The sequence below is a fragment of the Trifolium pratense genome, linkage group LG2 (assembly GCF_020283565.1).
Source record: "Trifolium pratense cultivar HEN17-A07 linkage group LG2, ARS_RC_1.1, whole genome shotgun sequence".
Taxonomy (NCBI): domain Eukaryota; kingdom Viridiplantae; phylum Streptophyta; class Magnoliopsida; order Fabales; family Fabaceae; genus Trifolium; species Trifolium pratense.
Window position 1 is genome coordinate 35,054,443 of NC_060060.1, and position 18,267 is coordinate 35,072,709.

Sequence of the window (18,267 nt, forward strand, 5' to 3'; positions counted from 1 at the left end):
AAAACACACATACCAAGAAACCTTATCTTTCTTAATAAAAATTCTAAAATTTTACAATCCATTCCAAAACTAACCTTGGTGTATTAATTTATTCTTAGGGAATATGTCACTCTAATTAATGCATAACTTTGGAATAGATACAATTTAATAAGGGTAGAAATGGAATTGTAAGAATAAATTTAATGATTGTTTCTTATAAAAAGGACCAAATTTTTTTTCCAAATTGTTCCTTATAAAAAGGACCGGAGGGAGTATTCAACTCAACCGAGTAGTAGTAGTAGTAATAGTCAGGAATCTTCTATTTCTATCTACTACAAACGTGTAATAATAAATAAATAAATAATTAAATACTAAATAATTGTGTAGTATTTGTCGTATATATGAAGCCTAGTAGTCTATATATATCAACTTGCATAAAATCAAAGATTAGTGATTCAAAATCCTAATCCTAATCATAATCCTTAGGTGAGATTTAGGTGAAGACCAATCAAGTTTCTCTTCTCTGCTGCACAAACAAACACACAAGCTACAGGTATGTTTTCACTTGATACTTGTTAAATCTATCTAATTAGTACTATAGGTTTCAACTAATTACTTGTGTTTCATCTAACCAGTTTGAAAGATTTTTTATTTCTTTGAATATTTTTCCATTCTATGCTTTTGGTTAATTGTTCAATATCAGAAATTATTTTATGATCATGTTTCCTTAGCTGATCAATTCTCAATTGGGAAATTTAAAGGGTTTTTAAGACTTATATATGATGTAAATCTATAAGATATGATAAATTAATTTGGATCCTTAATTGGAATTCAGATTCTGAGAATAATCAATCCATTTTACATAGAAAGGATATTCAATAATTTGAGAAAATAAATATGTGTTGGTGTCAGAACATGTTCAAATTGACACATAGTTTAGTTTGCTTCTTCAAATTTATAGTGGATCACATGTTTTTAACTATGTATCTCATTTGTCACATGGATACATTTGATTAGGAACTTTTTTTTTATTTTTTTTAAACTCGGTGGTATCCGACCCAAGGACCGAATTGGGAATCTTCTGTTGCCACAGAGTTGTTTTTCTCCTTAGATTGTAATCAACTAGCTTGAATTACTTAGATCTTTCCCTAACAGTTTTATTGTTATGCAGGTTGTGTTTCTTAAATACATATGTGAACTGTTGTTGCTGATCATTATTGCATCTAGTTACTTACCAAAATGGTGACTCAAACTGCTCCTTAAAACCGTACTGCTAAACTCTTCTGCATAACTAGCGAGTGGACCGTTTCAGTTGGGAACAACCTTTTCATTTACAATTACAAAGATTCACTACTAGCGATTCAAGATGCAAAGGCAATTCTGTCACCAATCTGATCTTTCTTTCGGAACCATGAAGGAGGAATGTTTCCCCGTGGAATCATACCCTGAAATTGCTGCTTTCATAGATTGCGATTCTCCTTCATATGCCAGTGTATCATCTAACAAGAGTCCATTTTCTCCACAAGATTCTCAATCGCAATCATGCCATTCAGATCATCAACAATCATCTGACAACACTTATGGATCGCCAATAAGCGGGATGTCTAGTGTTGATGATGGCCATGATTTGAAGCACAAACTTAGAGAACTGGAGAATTCGTTGTTGGGGTCTGATGATTTCGATATTGTTGACAGTTACGGAAACTGCATGGAGACTAGCCTCCACGGAGCATCTCCATCAGCTAAATATGATTGGGATCTAATTGCAGAAAACATTCAAAAGCTTGACTTGAAAGAAGTCCTCTTGCTATGTGCACAGGCTGTGTCTGATGGTGATATTCCAACAGCAAGAGGCTGGATGGATAATGTATTGGCGAAGATGGTATCGGTCGCTGGAGATCCAATCCAGAGGTTAAGTGCTTACTTGTTGGAAGGGCTTAGAGCTAGATTAGAATCGTCTGGAAGCTTGATCTACAAGGCATTGAAATGTGACCAACCAACGAGCAAAGAACTATTGAGTTACATGCACGTTCTGTATCAGATTTGTCCATATTTTAAGTTTGCATACATATCTGCAAATGCTGTTATTTCTGAAGCAATGGCAAATGAATCCATGATTCATATAATTGATTTCCAAATTGCACAGGGAACACAGTGGCTTCTACTTATTCAAGCGCTTGCAAACAGGCCTGGCGGACCACCTTTTATTCGGATAACAGGTGTCGATGATTCACAATCATTTCATGCGCGCGGTGGTGGACTTCAGATTGTAGGAGAAAGGATTTCAGACTATGCCAAGTCTTGCGGAGTTCCATTTGAGTTCCACAACACTGCAATGTCTGGTTGTGAAGTCCAACGAGAAAATCTTAAAATTATACCTGGAGAAGCCCTTGCCGTCAATTTTCCCTATTTTTTGCACCATATGCCGGATGAGAGTGTGAGCATAGAGAACCATAGAGACAGATTGTTGAGATTGGTTAAGAGTTTGTCTCCAAAGGTTGTTACCCTTGTTGAGCAAGAATCCAACACCAATACATCTCCATTCTTTCATAGGTTTGTGGAGACAATGGATTATTACACAGCTATGTTTGAATCAATAGACGTGGCTTGTGCCAAAGACGATAAGAAACGGATTAGTACAGAGCAGAACTGTGTGGCACGGGACATTGTTAACATGATAGCCTGTGAGGGGATTGAGAGGGTGGAGAGGCATGAAGTTTTTGGAAAGTGGAGGATGAGATTTTCCATGGCTGGATTCAGACAATGCTCATTGAATTCTTCAGTGATGCATTCTGTCCAAAATTTGTTGAAGGACTACAATCAAAATTATAGACTGGAACATAGAGATGGTGCTCTCTATCTTGGTTGGATGAAGAGAGCTATGGCCACCTCCTCTGCTTGGAGATGTAACTGACCCTTTTTTCGCCACCCTTTTGACCTGTGTACTTTAGTTTTAGCATAATGCATGGTATCCAAAGTTTCTCCATATATATAAACTTTGAGATTTAGCTATATTCCAACATGTACCTTTTAGCAGGTTATTTTTGTAGTATGCAGAATCTCAAAACTTGTTGTAAATGTCAATACTGAAATGAAAGAAACTGTGAGATTCTCTTTATTTAACTGATTGAGATGAGTAAATTTTTCATTTTGTTTTTTCTTGTTTAATTCCTTATCCATGTAATAAGCATGTGAAATTCAACCAAAGCAAAGGGTACATGATGCTCAAGTTTTTGGTCTACTACTCTAGTGTAATCCTTTACCTCTTCCTCAGATAATTTGTTTTGTGTGTGTAACATGTTCTAGAAGTCCACTCTCAGAATTCTGCAGTTACAATATTTTTTTACATATATATACCTAACTGATGGATGCTTAGATTTGAATAGTGATTTGATGTTAATTGAGCTTACCATTTTTTTTTAATGATCAAGCTACAAAAGTAATATGGTGAGAATTCATTGGTCCACACAAAAAATAAAAGCGAAAGTATTCACATATTAATATTATTGAAGTGTTGATCATGTTTATTCAATTGAGCTTATCATTTTTTTTTAGTGGTCAAGCTGCTGAAAAGTAATATGGTGAGAATCAGGGCCAGCCGGTTCCGAGATTTTGGAGATGCGGGATAAATTAAAAAAATTGCAACTTATAGTGTTTTTAATAAAAATTGCAACTTAATTTTAAAAAATAATTTTTCAAAATATAATAAAATATAATTTCTTTTTTTTAAAAAAAGTAGTAAATTATTTATAAGCCATATAGTAATTCTTCTTTTTAACTAATGCCATCGAGTAATTCTATTTATTGAAAAATAAAACTCATTATTTTTTAAAAGGAAACATATATAATTATGATTTTAAAATTAACTATATTTATATTATGAATTGATCTCTTAAAGTAAAATTAAAAAATTGTCGCAAGTCAGATAGGAACTCACCACCACCACGCCCTGAAATCTTAAAACACATGTGTGGAACATTAGACCAAACAACATTTCATGATATTTATCCTCCTAAAAAATACTTAAGCAATGTTTTAAATGATGGGCTTGCAAAAAAAAAATTGAGGTTCCAATTTTTCAGAGGCCTTGCGTTGGGGTCCTGCTTGCCTTGGCCCAAAACCATGTCTGGTGAGAATTCACATGTTGTGTGAAATATGAAATTAAAAACCGTCTTAGTAGTTAGTACCTTGATATATTTTGGATTTAATTTATATCTATCGGCAGTATAATTTTTTGGCTAAATTGCAGTTTTGGCCCCCCACGTTTCACATGTGCGATTTTGGCCCCCCACGTTTCATAATTGTGCGATTTTGGCTCCCCACGTTTCAAATGTGCGATTTTGGCCCCCACGTTTGCCCCCTTTTGCATTTCTTGGTCCCTATTAACTATTTTGACCAAAAATTGCTGACATGAAATATTTTTGACACGTGTCTTAAGCAATTAAGACACGTGTCAAAAATATCAATTATTTAAGTAACGGATCTTAAGCCCACTATAGAAATGGATTACACTAGCTGGCCCATTAGGTATAATAGGGTATTTTGGTCCGCATGTATCGATTGCCGGGTTAGGTTAACGCTTGTCTTATAAATTGCTCCCAATGCTATACAAAGTTGCATCGCTTCACAATACTTCCAACAGCGCCGATGCAAATCAATGTCAGGCTTTTTAGTTTTGTTCTGGACTGGGCCAGGAGCTGGCCCAATCCCTTCTGCCCGACATTTGGGGCACAGCCCAATAAGGGGAGACTTCCCCGACACGTCAACCAATGACGCGCCATGCTCGACATAATGGGTAGGCAGCACGTTAAACACATGCTCGCCTAACCATGCATGCTGATCCATTCAACCGTAGCTTAACAGCTAAGCAGCACGTTTAGCACGTGCTCCTTTATCCAGCCACAGCTGTCACGGAGCTTATCCCTTACCCGCGAATAGCGGAACGGCTCCAACCAAGATAGAGGCAAATAACGGCCTTCCCCTACGATACAGGGACTATCTTGGCAGTTGAGTCTATTGGGCCGGTTATCCCGGCCCAATAGACCAACCTTTGGCCCAGCGCTGGGGGCACTATATAAGCTCTCCTAGACAGGAGAGCCAGGTATTCTGATTCATTCTCACTATACTTTCTCTCTCTTCTTTGTATCTCTCTTGTTCACCCTGCTGACTTAGGCATCGGAGCACCTGCAGGTACAAACCCCCCCTTCGGTGTGGAAGCTTGCTCAACGGACCGGCCATCAATCTATTCTGATCACCAGGTACGATCAGTGGCGCCGTCTGTGGGGACTGAGTTCTCCCCCATTCTTTAAACCTTTCCTCAAAGAAACAAAGATAAAAAACCAAACCTCTCAAGAAACCTCATCATGGCCAGTTCTTCGCAGCCACTCAACACCGACGCCGGCGATGACAACGTGCTCAACGTTCCGTCCTCTCCGCCGCCGCAGCATAACACCGTCCTATCACCGGTGCGTGACGATACCACCGTAACACGCGGTCCAGAAACCGACTCCCGCGACGGACGGGAAACCTCACTCTCTTCCGATGAAGAAGACGTCGAGAACCTAACCGATCGTCGGATGGGCAAACGCCCGCAATTCAAACAAGAAGCTCCGGCAAACAACGCCGAACAGCCCGCCGTCCTGCCCAACTCTGAGATCGCAGCCTTGATCGCTGCCCTCAAACAAACAACGGAGGCCATGCAGGCTCAAAATCGTCGACTGGACGAGCAGAGCGAAAGGATTGCCGCGCTGGAGAAAAGCCGGCCACCTAGAAAGACCAACTCTCCCCCGCGGAGACGCCAAGCTGATCCTTCCCCTCCCCGTCCGGCGGCCGTCAAACATCGACGCCCCGACCTAGAGAGGGTAGAAGTTACTCCTCGGAAGAAGGACCGCACTCCTCCTCATCGCGAGGGTAGATCCTCTCCGGGCAAGAAAGGGAAGCATGAAGCTCCACGCCGCCATTCACCTCAAGGGTTGGCGAACATGGCCAAACATGGCGCGTCAGGCAGCTACCGTCCTCGCAAATCCCGTAGTCCAACACCGATGCCCGGTGATTCTCCCCGGTCTTCCGAGGACCGTTCTCCCGATGGAAGTGACGAGGGCGATCCCCGATGCCCTCTTTCCAGAGACATCTTAAAGAAACATGTTCCAAAGGGTTTCGAGAGACCTCCTACGCTCCCCGCGTATGATGGATTGACCGACCCTGACGATCACATAGCCAATGTCAACGCGAACCTGGATTTCAGGAACATTAGCGGTGCCATTAGGTGCAGACTGTTCCCAACCACGCTGAGGAAGGGAGCAATGGCATGGTACCAAAGCCTGCCCCCTCAATCCATCCATTCATGGAGGGATCTTACTGAACAGTTTTGCAGACACTTCACTGCTTCCCGCAAGCACCCAAAGACTGTGCATGCCTTGGAGGCCATATACCAAGCTGAAGACGAAACTCTCCGCAACTTCGTCGAGAGATTCAACAAAGAGGCTGTGCAGGTCGAAACGACCGACGACATGAAAAAATACTTGCTGCAGAGGGGCCTTCGCCCGGGCAGCGATTTTGCCAAAGCTGTTGGCATAGAAAAACCACCCACCTGGGACGACCTCCTCCTAAAAGCTCAAAAATACATTGATTACGAGGAAGTCCAGGCAGCTGATGTCGCCCGCCTTGCCCGACCTGGAAGCAGCCACCCTGCCCGCGAGTCCTCCCATAGGAGCGATGATAGGGGCGGCGACAGGGGACACGATAGAGGCGGCGATCGGGGTGGCGAGAGGGGCAGAGACAGAAGGAGGGGCGAAAGACGAGAGCCTCGCGGCCCTCCAAGCACATTCGCCACCTACACCCCCCTCGTCAAATCACGGGGAGAGATATTCGCTGAGGTTCACATCTCTGAGTTCGACAGAGCAAATGTGAAGCAACCAAAGCCAACCCCCCTGAAGCCCGGCCAAGACAAAAATAGGTATTGCAGATACCACAAAAGTTATGGTCACAGGACCGACGACTGCATCCAACTGAAGGATGCTATTGAAATCATGATCAGAAACGGACAACTAAGACAGTTCGTGAAAAGAAACAACGACCCTCGACCAGAGGCCGCGGAGACACGCGCGGTCGAGGAAGTACCTCCCCAACCAGCCGGGAAGAACAACGCCAAGCAGATAGCTATGAGCGTCTCCCGGCCAGAAGATTTTGCTATCCCCAGCGGTTTTGGGGACACCCATACTAGTCCTACGCTTAGCACGGGGGACTACTTCACAGACTCACTCGTCATATCCGGCGGTCACATGGACAAGCACACCGTCGGATCAATAAAAAGAAAATTTGAGGATCTCATCAACACGTCCTCGAATATGAACGCAACGCTGGACAAGGCGAAGGGGCGATCAATGCCTTTAGCCTTCTATCGAGAAGAGCTGCCCGGTGGGACAGCCAATTTCCAAATTCCCCTCCTCGTCCGGGCAGACATGGCCAACATGGACGTTCGTCGGGTCCTCATCGATCCGGGGAGCTCCTGCGACATCATGTACGCCAGTTTGTTCAGGACCTTACAGCTGGACGAGACACACCTCACCCCGTACTTGGGCTCAGATCTCACAGGATTCAACGGGGCAACCACTAGGCCTTGGGGCTATGTCGACCTCATAGTTACTTTTGGCTCCGAGGAAACGGCCAAGTCAATCAGGGTCAAATTCTTGGTCGTAGACTGCCCCTGCCTCTACCAGTGCATCATCGGCAGGACGGCCATAGCAGACCTGATGGCTGTCCCCTCCACCGCCCACCTGAAGATGAAATATTACACTCATAAGGGGCAGGTTGCTACTTTGCACGGGGACATCGAAGCTGCGAGGAGGTGCTTTGACGCAGCATCCAAAGGCAACAACTTCATTGGCAAAGCTCCTGAAGCAAAGAAGCCAAAGCCTTCCTCGGAAACACCACCAAAGCCATCCCCGGAAGCACCACCAAGTCTGCCCGGTCCAAGTGTGAGCTCTGTTGACCTTGACAGCCGCACCTCCAAGAAAGAGCATAAGGAGGAGAAAAAGCTGAGGAAGGAGGAGAAGGAGGACGACGAGGCGAGCAAAGAACATTATCGCCCCATTCTAGATGGAGACTTCGAGATAATCCAGTTTGGCGAGGATCCAGAAAAAGGAGTCAAGATTGGGACAGGGCTCCCCGAATTGGCGAGGAAGCAGCTGAAAGCCTGCCTTAGAGAAAATGCTGACTTGTTTGCATGGCACGCTGCCGACATGCCCGGGCTGGATCCAAACATCGCTTGTCATCAACTTACTGTCGACCCACTTGCTAGTGCCGTAGTGCAACGTAGGCGTAGGCAGTCTCCCGAAAAAGCGGAGGCTGCTGAAAAAGCTGTAAAAGACCTCCTAGAGGCAAATTTTATTTCTGAAGCCAGATACACTACCTGGTTGTCAAACGTTGTACTAGTTAAAAAATCTAATGGAAAATGGCGCATGTGTGTTGACTATACCGATCTCAATAGGGCTTGCCCTAAAGATTCCTATCCTTTACCTTGCATTGATAAATTAGTCAATAATTCTTCTGGCTTTAAATTATTGTCTTTTATGGATGCATATTCAGGATACAACCAAATCCCAATGGCTGTGGCCGACAGGGGAAAAACAGCTTTCATGACCGAGTCGGGCAACTATTACTACAACGTAATGCCCTTCGGTCTAAAAAACGCTGGTGCTACATACCAGCGGATGATGAACAAAGTATTCCGGGCAGAAATAGGCGACATGCTCGAAGTCTACATGGACGACATGATCGTAAAATCCCATGAGGAAATCGACCATACCGCCCACTTACGTAAGGTCTTCGAGCAGGCCAGAAAACACAACATGCGATTCAACCCAGAAAAGTGCACCTTCGGGGTACGAGCAGGAAAGTTCCTCGGATTCTACCTAACAGAACGAGGAATCGAAGCCAACCCCGACAAATGTCGTGCCTTTACGGAGCTCCCAACTCCGAGCAACAAAAAATCCATACAAACCCTGAACGGAATGCTGACCTCATTGTCTCGCTTCGTAGCAAAATCTGCTCAACACGCATTACCGCTTTTCAAATTACTAAGGAAAGAAGCTATGTTCGAATGGACGGACGAGTGCGAACAGGCCCTCCAACATCTCAAGAAGGCCCTGTCCGAACCCCCAGTCCTCTCCGTCGCATCCGAGGCCGTCAGCGCAGCCCTTGTCCGCGAAACAACGGAAGGACAAAAACCAGTGTACTTTACAAGCAAGGCTCTCCAGGGGCCCGAACTCAGATATACACAAATCGAGAAGGTGGCCCTTGCCTTCATCAACGCAGCAAGAAGACTACGCCACTACTTCCTAGCACACACAATCATAGTACGAACCGACCAACCCATCAAATCACTGCTTGGTCGACCAGACATGGCGGGCAGGATGCTCAAATGGTCCCTCGAGCTTTCCGAATTCGACATTCGTTACGAGAGCAGGAAAGCGCTAAAATCACAAGTCCTGGCAGACTTTGTGGCCGAAATGACGAGTCCAGCCTCCTCGACAAGCGAGGCAGACAAATGGACAATATTCGTCGACGGAGCGTCAAGCTCCACGGGGGCAGGAGCAGGAATTATCCTAGAAAACGAAAATGGGATCATCATTGAAGTATCCCTAGCACTATCCTTCCCGACATCAAATAACCAAGCAGAATACGAAGCCTTCCTAGCAGGGCTACGGTTGGCCGAGGACATGGAGGCAAAAGAAGTAAAAATTTTCACAGATTCACAACTTGTTGCCTCACAAGTATTGGGAGAATATCAAGCCAAAAATGATAATCTCTCTGAATATTTAGCATTAGTGAAGGAAAAAATCACTAAGTTCGAATCCGTGGAGGTGCAACACGTTCCGCGCGAGCACAACAAACGGGCAGATATCCTGTCCAAACTGGCGAGCACAAAAAAGAAAGGCGGAAACAAATCCGTCATTCAGGAAGTACTCCCACGACCAAGCATCGAGAAGGCGAGCAACGTCCTCGACATAAATGTCATTGGCGACCAAAACTGCTGGATGACCCCCGTATACAATTTCCTCGCGAATGGAACCCTCCCTGACGATCAGAAAGAGGCAGCAATAATTAGACGTCGAGCATGCGCATATGTCGTCCTCGACGGAAAGTTATATAGGAGAGGATTCTCAATCCCACTCCTTAAATGTGTCGACGAGGAAACGGTCGACTATATCTTGCGCGAGGTACACGAGGGAATCAACGCCCAGCATCTGGGAGGAAGATCGCTGGCCAGGAAAGCTCTTCGAGCAGGATACTACTGGCCCACCATGCAGCAAGACGCAAAGGACCATGTGAAGAAATGCGACAAATGTCAACGACATGGGGACATGCACCTAGCTCCTCCCCACGAACTCAAATCTTTGTCGTCACCATGGCCCTTCGCTTGGTGGGGCATGGACATACTTGGCCCCTTTACAAAGGGACTCCACCAAAATAAATTTCTGATAGTCGCCGTGGACTATTTCACCAAGTGGGTAGAGGCTGAACCCCTCTCCGACATAACGTCGTTCAGGATACTCCGTTTCTTTAAACGCGACGTACTCTGCCGATTTGGGATACCACAGGCCGTCGTCACGGACAACGGGACACAATTCACGGACAAAGGTTTCCAAGACTTCCTCGCTGCCCTGGGGACTAAGCAACATTTCACTTCCGTGGAACATCCCCAAACTAACGGGCAAGCCGAGGCCGCCAACAGAGTAATCCTGCGCGGCCTACGTCGAAGATTGGACCAGAACAAAAAGAAATGGGTCGAGGAGCTCGAAAGCGTCCTTTGGGCCTATCGCACAACACCACACTCCACAACCGGGGAGACTCCATTTAGAATGGTATACGGAACAGAAGCAGTCATCCCCGTGGAGGTGGGCGAGCCATCTCGCCGAACCGAGCAACCGCTCGAAGAAGAAATGAACGACGAAGCTCTCCGTGAAGAGCTTGATCTCGTCGAAGAGATCCGCACGGGGGCATCCCTTCGGGAAGCCACCCTTAAACAAAAAATAGCTGCCCGACATGACGTCAAAGTCATCAAAAGAGAATTTGAAGTGGGCAGCCTCGTCTTAAGACGAAATGCTAAGGACTCCCAGGATGGTAAATTGGCGGCCAACTGGGAAGGACCATATCGCGTCATTAACAAAACAGAAAATGGCGCGTATTATCTCGAGGATCTTCGAGGAAAGAAACTTCCTCGACCTTGGAACGCCCAAAAATTAAAACAATATTATAGCTAAGTTATTGCCAAAGTAAAAAACACTTCTAAAAGGCTCCTCGGATCCTCTAGCAACGAGCCCGACACCTCGACAACGGAAAGCACGCGGGCACACGTGCTCGATCCAAATAACTGAAAAGGAGATACTCTAGCTCAGGAAGGGCAGAGCATCTCCCCGACGAGGATGACCTTTGAGACAAGTTCCTCGTCTTCGTGCCAAGGCTTAACGCCCAGCTCGCGATGGGAAGTTCAAGCCGCGGGGGCGGGCACAACAACGTGTCGGCGTCCGTATTAGCCTCAGAAAACAACTCTAGGCGCTTAGTTAGTTCCCTAAACTTTCTAAGTTAAATCCGAGGACGACCTCCTCGACGAAACGTGCTCGCAACAAAAAACTTACAAATATAAAAACGGTTTTGTCGAGCAGGCATACAACAATGTCGAGCAAGTATACGAATATCAAAACCAAAAATTTGTTAAGTTAAAAACGAGCAAGCATAAAGACATGCATATTCCACGCAGGCATAACTTAGCAAAAACGAAAACAATAATTTAAACATACAAACGAGGAGATAGAATAGACGAGCAGGATGAATAAAACGATCATTGTTATAAATACCGGGCATAAAAACCCATTTGTCCGAATGTTACAAAAACCGGGCACGCAGGCCACCAAAAGTAAATTGTCATGAAACAAAAAAGACGAATAAAGTCATTGGCGCGCAGGCCCAAATAAAAAACCGGGGAGGATCAGGAGCTTTCATCATGACCCTCTGGGTTGCCCTCCGGTGCCCTCTCCTCCCCGACAACTTCCTCTTCGACTTCCTCATCCTCCTCGTCCTCATCATCAACCGCCTCCTCATCCAACTTCTCCTCCTCGAGCTCCATCTCCTTGTACTCTTCAGGGATGACGATCTGCCCGTTCTCAACCCGCTTGAGCTTGTGAATGCCATCAGTAATCAAGCCATGCTCGGCATTCACAACCTTGAGTTGGGCGATCGCATTCTTCCACCCGTGCACCATACTCGCCAACATCAAGCCCCCTTGCCTTTTGATTTCCTTCACCAGGTCTCCTCGAGTTGCAAACTTGAGAGTCTCCTCCTTCTCATCCTCAAGAGGGGCACACTTGGCTTGCAACATAGCCACTTCTTCCATCAGCTTACCCCTCTGCTCGGCACTGCTGACTTTCAGGTCCTCGAGCACCTTATTCGTCTTCTCCAGCTGCTCAGCGGTAAGTCGGGCCTCCTCCATATTCTTGAAATAATTCTCCTGCTTGCTCCTAAGGTCGAGCAGATCATTTTCCAACAAAGCAATCTCAGCCTCCAGCTTCCTGTTTTTAGCGGCCAGCTTCTCAGCCTCGAGAGTTGGCCCCCCTTCATTTAATACCAAGGCTGTCTCCGCCAGCCGGATGACAGCAGCAATATCCTCGTTCAACTGGTTCTGTCGGGCGGTTGAAGAAACACCCAGAATGTAATTCTTCTCCGATGCAGGCACCTGGAGGGGATTCGTATCAAAAAATTTCCTGTTGCTCAAGCACGCGGGGAGGACGAAACCACCGTCCCCCTCCGACAGGTCGACGATAGGCGTCATCTGCTCTTCCCTCTGTCTCTTCACCCGGCCAGACCCGGTCCCAGCTGAGCTCCCCACCGGTGAAGATTGGGTGAAGCTCCCCGACGCAGCTTGCTCGGCAACCAAAACATTAGGCTTGGATTTCCTCGCCTTCTTCTTTGATTTCTCTCCCTTCTGCTCAGCAGCTATCCTCATCAACTCGGAAGCTAGATCAGCCATTCTGCCTGCAAAGTTGAAAACGTGGTCAGAAACACGGGGAGAAACTCAAAACATCAAAAAATGCTGAATATAAAACAAGTAAAAAACGGGCAGGAGTTAAAGTAGATACCCAGCAAAGTATTCTCAGCTGCAACAGTCTTGCACGACAGTAATAATTTAGTATTAACAAAACGAGGTTCGATCCTCGGTTTACCATGCTTGTCTAGTGCAACATCCCCTAGACTAGTCATTACTCTACAAGGCTTAAAACCATCCACGTAGGCCTTAAGCTTCTCAAAGCCTGCCATCTCCGCCGGGGTCAGGTCCTCGGCAGCCGTCAGATACTCGTCGGTCCGCAGTAAAAAATGCTCCGACGACCAAGACAACGGAAAACGAAGGCCCCACTCCGTTACCGGCTCCCCTCCCTCGTCCAACTGGGGAGACCCATCCTCGAGGAGTACAGGCCTGTCCATATATAAGGAGTTCAAAGCAAACTCCGTCACCGGCTTCACCACGTAGTATCTCTCCTTGAAACCCCGAGCAGACTCCACGAACATCTTAAATATTTTGCTCGACTGATGCTTCAAGGAAATCCAACCCTGCCGGTCCCCGACCTTCTGTCGTTGGATTTGGAAGATGTAGAAAAATAAGGAAACAGTGGCTTCCACCTCCAGATACCTACAAAGGATCTGGTACGCCCGGATGAACGCCAACGAATTTGGATGCAGTTGGGAGGGAGCCACCTTTAACCGGCCAAAAATCTCAGCCTCCAGGTTGTTGAAGGGCAGCCGGTATCCCATCTCTTTGAACGCCATCTCGTACGTAGTAAATCCACCTTCAGTGTACGACGAACAAATCCGCTCCCCTTCCGCGGGTGCGTGAACCTCCCAGTTGACCGAGCCAGCCTCCTCGACGATAGTAAAGAGCCGGGGATCCTGGGCAGTAATCGTCGAAGCAATGCCCCTCGGCTCGGGCGCAACCCAGGCCAGCTCTGGATCTGTAATTGTGTCGACCAACTTATGCTTTGACGCCGCTTGGCTCCCCGTAGCCTCCTCTGTGTCTGACATTTCGAACACCTGAAAAGCAGCGAAAATAAAGTGAATTCGACAATTATCAAATCCACCCTTTCACCGCAAATCAAGTGAAAGGGCGTAGGATAGGGCGAGGACGCTGTCCCCGACCAAAAGCCCTTATCAAAATGGCACACAAAGAAAACAGAGGAAACGAGGAGAACCATTAAACAAACCCTAAAAAAGGGGAGAAGGTCCCCGACACAAGCTATCAACGTTGCTCGACACGTAGAAGCAAAGGCCGTTTTGGCATAAAATCCCAAGTTAAAAACGGGGAGAAGCTCCCCGACATAGAGTTTTTACAAACTCATTTATCCACAAATTTCCCAGCGAAATAACGGGGAGAAGGCCCCCGACAGTTAAAACATTCGCGAAAGCAAAAACGGGGAGAAGGTCCCCGACACAGAGTTTTTACAAACTCATTTTCTCAACGAAAAAACGGGGAGAAGATCCCCGATATTCATACAATTCATAAAGACACTTAACATAATTCGCGAAGGCGAAAACGGGGAGAAGCTCCCCGACATAAGGGTCAACTAACCTAGCTTTTTGCTACAATAAACGGGGAGAAATAGCGACCCAGTTCTCCCCGACGAAATAATGATGGTTATAACGGGGAGAAGAAACAACATTCTCCCCCCAACGAAAAACACATCCAAACCCAGAATTTTTTGAACACTGCTCTTCAGTTCATTAGTTTTGCCCAGAAAAGCATGAATGTTCATCAACATTCATAGCGATTTTCCAGAAACCCATCAACCTTCATGGGTGTTCTTCATTTTTCCAGAAAATGGCAAAAATGTAGCAAAGGCACAATAACTAAGGTGCTAAAACACACAAATCTAGTACCATCAAACACCAAATCCCATTAAGGGAAATGCTTAAAATCAATAGCACAAGAAATGGGTCATGAAAAACCCAGGAATCTAGACTCAAAGCCCACAACAATCAAACGCACTTAGTATCACATATAACTGGTTTGAAGCACAGAACACCAGTATAAAACGTGTTTTCAGATAAAGGTAATGTTCAAAGCCCAGACACATTCAAAGTAAACACAAAGGGAAATAAATCAAGTCAAAGAAAACTTTGTTACCTTGTGTTGAAAGAGGAAGCAAACGTGAAGCTTGAAAAGCCAAAGGTTGGGTCTTGAAAAATGTTTAAGCCTCTAGATCACAGGAAGCAGCAGCAAAAACTCAGAAGCAAACAAAGAGCAAGGGAGAAGGAGGAACGAAAAGTTCCAAATGATTCTCCCTCTCCCTAGTTATAGACGGGCCAGATCCTTGTGCCTGTATCACGAAAAGATACACCTTCTCCAATATCCATCGTTGATCAAATCCAATGGTCTTGATTAAAAGTCATCAAATGGCTATGATTCAATCTTATTAAAAACCAAAGGTCACGATGGATCCAACGGTCAAGAAACCTCCTCGTAAAACGAGGCTACTAACGCACACTCCCAAGGCAATTATTACGCCCTTTCACTAGCCCACACACGTGGCATTAAATGATGAAGAATCCGTCTTTTCACATCCCATCGAACAGACCACGCGTCTCTCGAGGGGCTCATCGTTATCACCAACGTAATTATCTCCCCGACTTTGCGGACAAGCGCGAATTACGGGCAAGCAAAACAAACGTAAATAAACGTGCCCGCCAAAACAGGCAGCATCAACTTGATGCAATATAAGCAATATCTCCCCGACAATCCGTCGAGGAAACAAAAAGCCAATAAATTTCAAAGGAAAAATTCCTTCCCCGTAACTTCCTCCACGAACATCCTGGCACGCGTCACGAGCAAAAGGAAGCTTCATCCTTGGATAATTCTCCTCGTCGTGCCAAGGAGGAATTTACGAGCAACATACAAATGCGCTCCTCGCGCGAACGAGCAACAATTATAGTCAATGAATTGTGAACTCCTCCTAGGAGTGACGGGGAAACAACTCCTCGACATGCGGGCCTGGACCTTAAGTCATTACTCCTATGCCTAGGAGCAACGACTTGGGGGGCTCCTGTTCTGGACTGGGCCAGGAGCTGGCCCAATCCCTTCTGCCCGACATTTGGGGCACAGCCCAATAAGGGGAGACTTCCCCGACACGTCAACCAATGACGCGCCATGCTCGACATAATGGGTAGGCAGCACGTTAAACACATGCTCGCCTAACCATGCATGCTGATCCATTCAACCGTAGCTTAACAGCTAAGCAGCACGTTTAGCACGTGCTCCTTTATCCAGCCACAGCTGTCACGGAGCTTATCCCTTACCCGCGAATAGCGGAACGGCTCCAACCAAGATAGAGGCAAATAACGGCCTTCCCCTACGATACAGGGACTATCTTGGCAGTTGAGTCTATTGGGCCGGTTATCCCGGCCCAATAGACCAACCTTTGGCCCAGCGCTGGGGGCACTATATAAGCTCTCCTAGACAGGAGAGCCAGGTATTCTGATTCATTCTCACTATACTTTCTCTCTCTTCTTTGTATCTCTCTTGTTCACCCTGCTGACTTAGGCATCGGAGCACCTGCAGGTACAAACCCCCCCTTCGGTGTGGAAGCTTGCTCAACGGACCGGCCATCAATCTATTCTGATCACCAGGTACGATCAAGTTTTTCAAAATTAGTTTTAGTTTAAGTTAGATTAGATTTTGTGTTGAATTTTAGAATCAATCTACAAAAATGCCTCAATTGTTTCCAATTGAATGATGAAGAGACTAATAAACTGTCTCTGCCATTGTTTAACGTTGATGTATAACAATGCCGAGTCATCGTTTCTTTCGTCATTTTTCATTGGCTTTTTGATTGTTTCTCGTCTACATGTTTTTCAATTTTACCTTTTTTTTAGCGAATTTTGTTTTTGACGAATGCATATGATGTGTAAATCAATATTTCTTCACTTTGAACTGAATCCAGATACATATATATCTTTGCGGACACTATTCATACACTGATGCACGTTAACTTTTTTTTTTCCGGTTAATCTTAATGTTTTTTGTTTTGACCTGTTTTGACCGATTTAAATTGATTTGAGTTTGATAGATTTGTGACGGGGGATTTTAATCCAAATCCCTAACTTGAATTGGGGCAAACTGAAATTGTGTTTGTATGACTCCAAGTAAACGTCGCATATAAATGTTTACTGACGTCGATGGTTTTCTTTCCTCGGAGAGAATTCCTCCGTTGGTAGTTGTCTCATATTCCATTGCCTTGTGGAGCAGCGTTGTTGCCTTTACCATTTGGGACTGGCCATGAGACACACATTTTATTTATTTAATCAAATAATAATAATAGAAACAGTGATTGATAGATATATTGCCGATGACGATATCATATACACAAATTACCATCTTTCGGGACTGAATGGCTTTTATGCCTTGCTGATACTGTTCTGCAATTCTGAGGCTTTATCTATTTTTCTTGTTATTTGTTTATACTTGTTATTCATAATTTCATATTATTATTAGATGTAATGTTAAGAGTATCTGACTTGGTAATATGCCTCTAAAGATACTAAAAAGCAGTTGATCTAATTCTTTGGGTATTTTATGGCATGTTTCCATAGTCACATGCGTTTCCAACAAACTTTAATTCTGTAATTAAACATATGTAAAGTCATGTTTAATTGTGGTTTGATACAATCTAGTATATGCAGTTATGAAAATATAACCGCATATACTTGATCGTACCACTTCCCGCTTAAATTTGACTTTTATACAACGTTAAATTCAAACATTTCATTTGAAAGAAAATGAATTGAAATGAAAATATAAAAACCAATATTAACATCAAATTTATTCTATGAATGTTGAAGTTGATTTCCAAAACTAGCTCCTTGTTTGTATGCCAAGATATTTGCAAGCCTGCTTTTCAACAAATTCATTCTATCTTACAACTTACAAGTCTGGTGGTGATCTGCACTGTGGCTTATGGTCATAGAATTCGGACAGAATTCCTCCGTTGGTTGTTGTCTCATATTCCATGGCCATTTTTTTGTAGTAATGTTTTGTTTAATTTTTTAATTTTTTAATTTAATAGTAGAAACAGATGAATATATTGTCGATGACCAACGGTCAAAAAAAAAATTGTCGATCTGTTTTCTTTTTATAAAACAAAAAGAAGAGGAAATAAAAGGTTTGTGTTACTCTTTTGTCGGGAGCTAGAGGCTACAAAATAATTAAGAATAATAAAATTATGAGAGACAAATTGTGTTAAAAAT

At 44.6% G+C, this 18,267-nt stretch overlaps 1 protein-coding gene and 2 non-coding genes across 3 annotated transcripts; all 3 read left to right on the forward strand.

The window, feature by feature from the left end:
- The first annotated feature begins 267 nt into the window (after positions 1-267).
- On the forward strand, positions 268-3,097 carry LOC123911711 (scarecrow-like protein 13). Its single transcript, XM_045963186.1, has 2 exons — positions 268-532; positions 1,151-3,097. The coding sequence occupies exon 2, from the start codon at positions 1,346-1,348 to the stop codon at positions 2,891-2,893; it is 1,548 nt and encodes a 515-aa protein (XP_045819142.1). The 5' UTR covers positions 268-532; positions 1,151-1,345; the 3' UTR covers positions 2,894-3,097.
- Positions 3,098-16,749: 13,652 nt separating this feature from the next.
- On the forward strand, positions 16,750-16,870 carry LOC123912047. The gene has a single exon (XR_006810907.1). It is a non-coding gene; the product is annotated as a small nucleolar RNA snoR111 (small nucleolar RNA).
- Positions 16,871-17,363: 493 nt separating this feature from the next.
- Positions 17,364-17,456, forward strand: LOC123911983. Its single transcript, XR_006810838.1, has one exon. It is a non-coding gene; the product is annotated as a small nucleolar RNA SNORD96 family (small nucleolar RNA).
- The last annotated feature ends 811 nt before the right edge of the window (positions 17,457-18,267 follow it).

Excerpts from the sequence above, each read along its gene's own strand:
- LOC123911711 (XM_045963186.1), top strand. The coding sequence starts at position 1,346 with ATGCAAAGGCAATTCTGTCACCAATCTGATCTTTCTTTCGGAACCATG.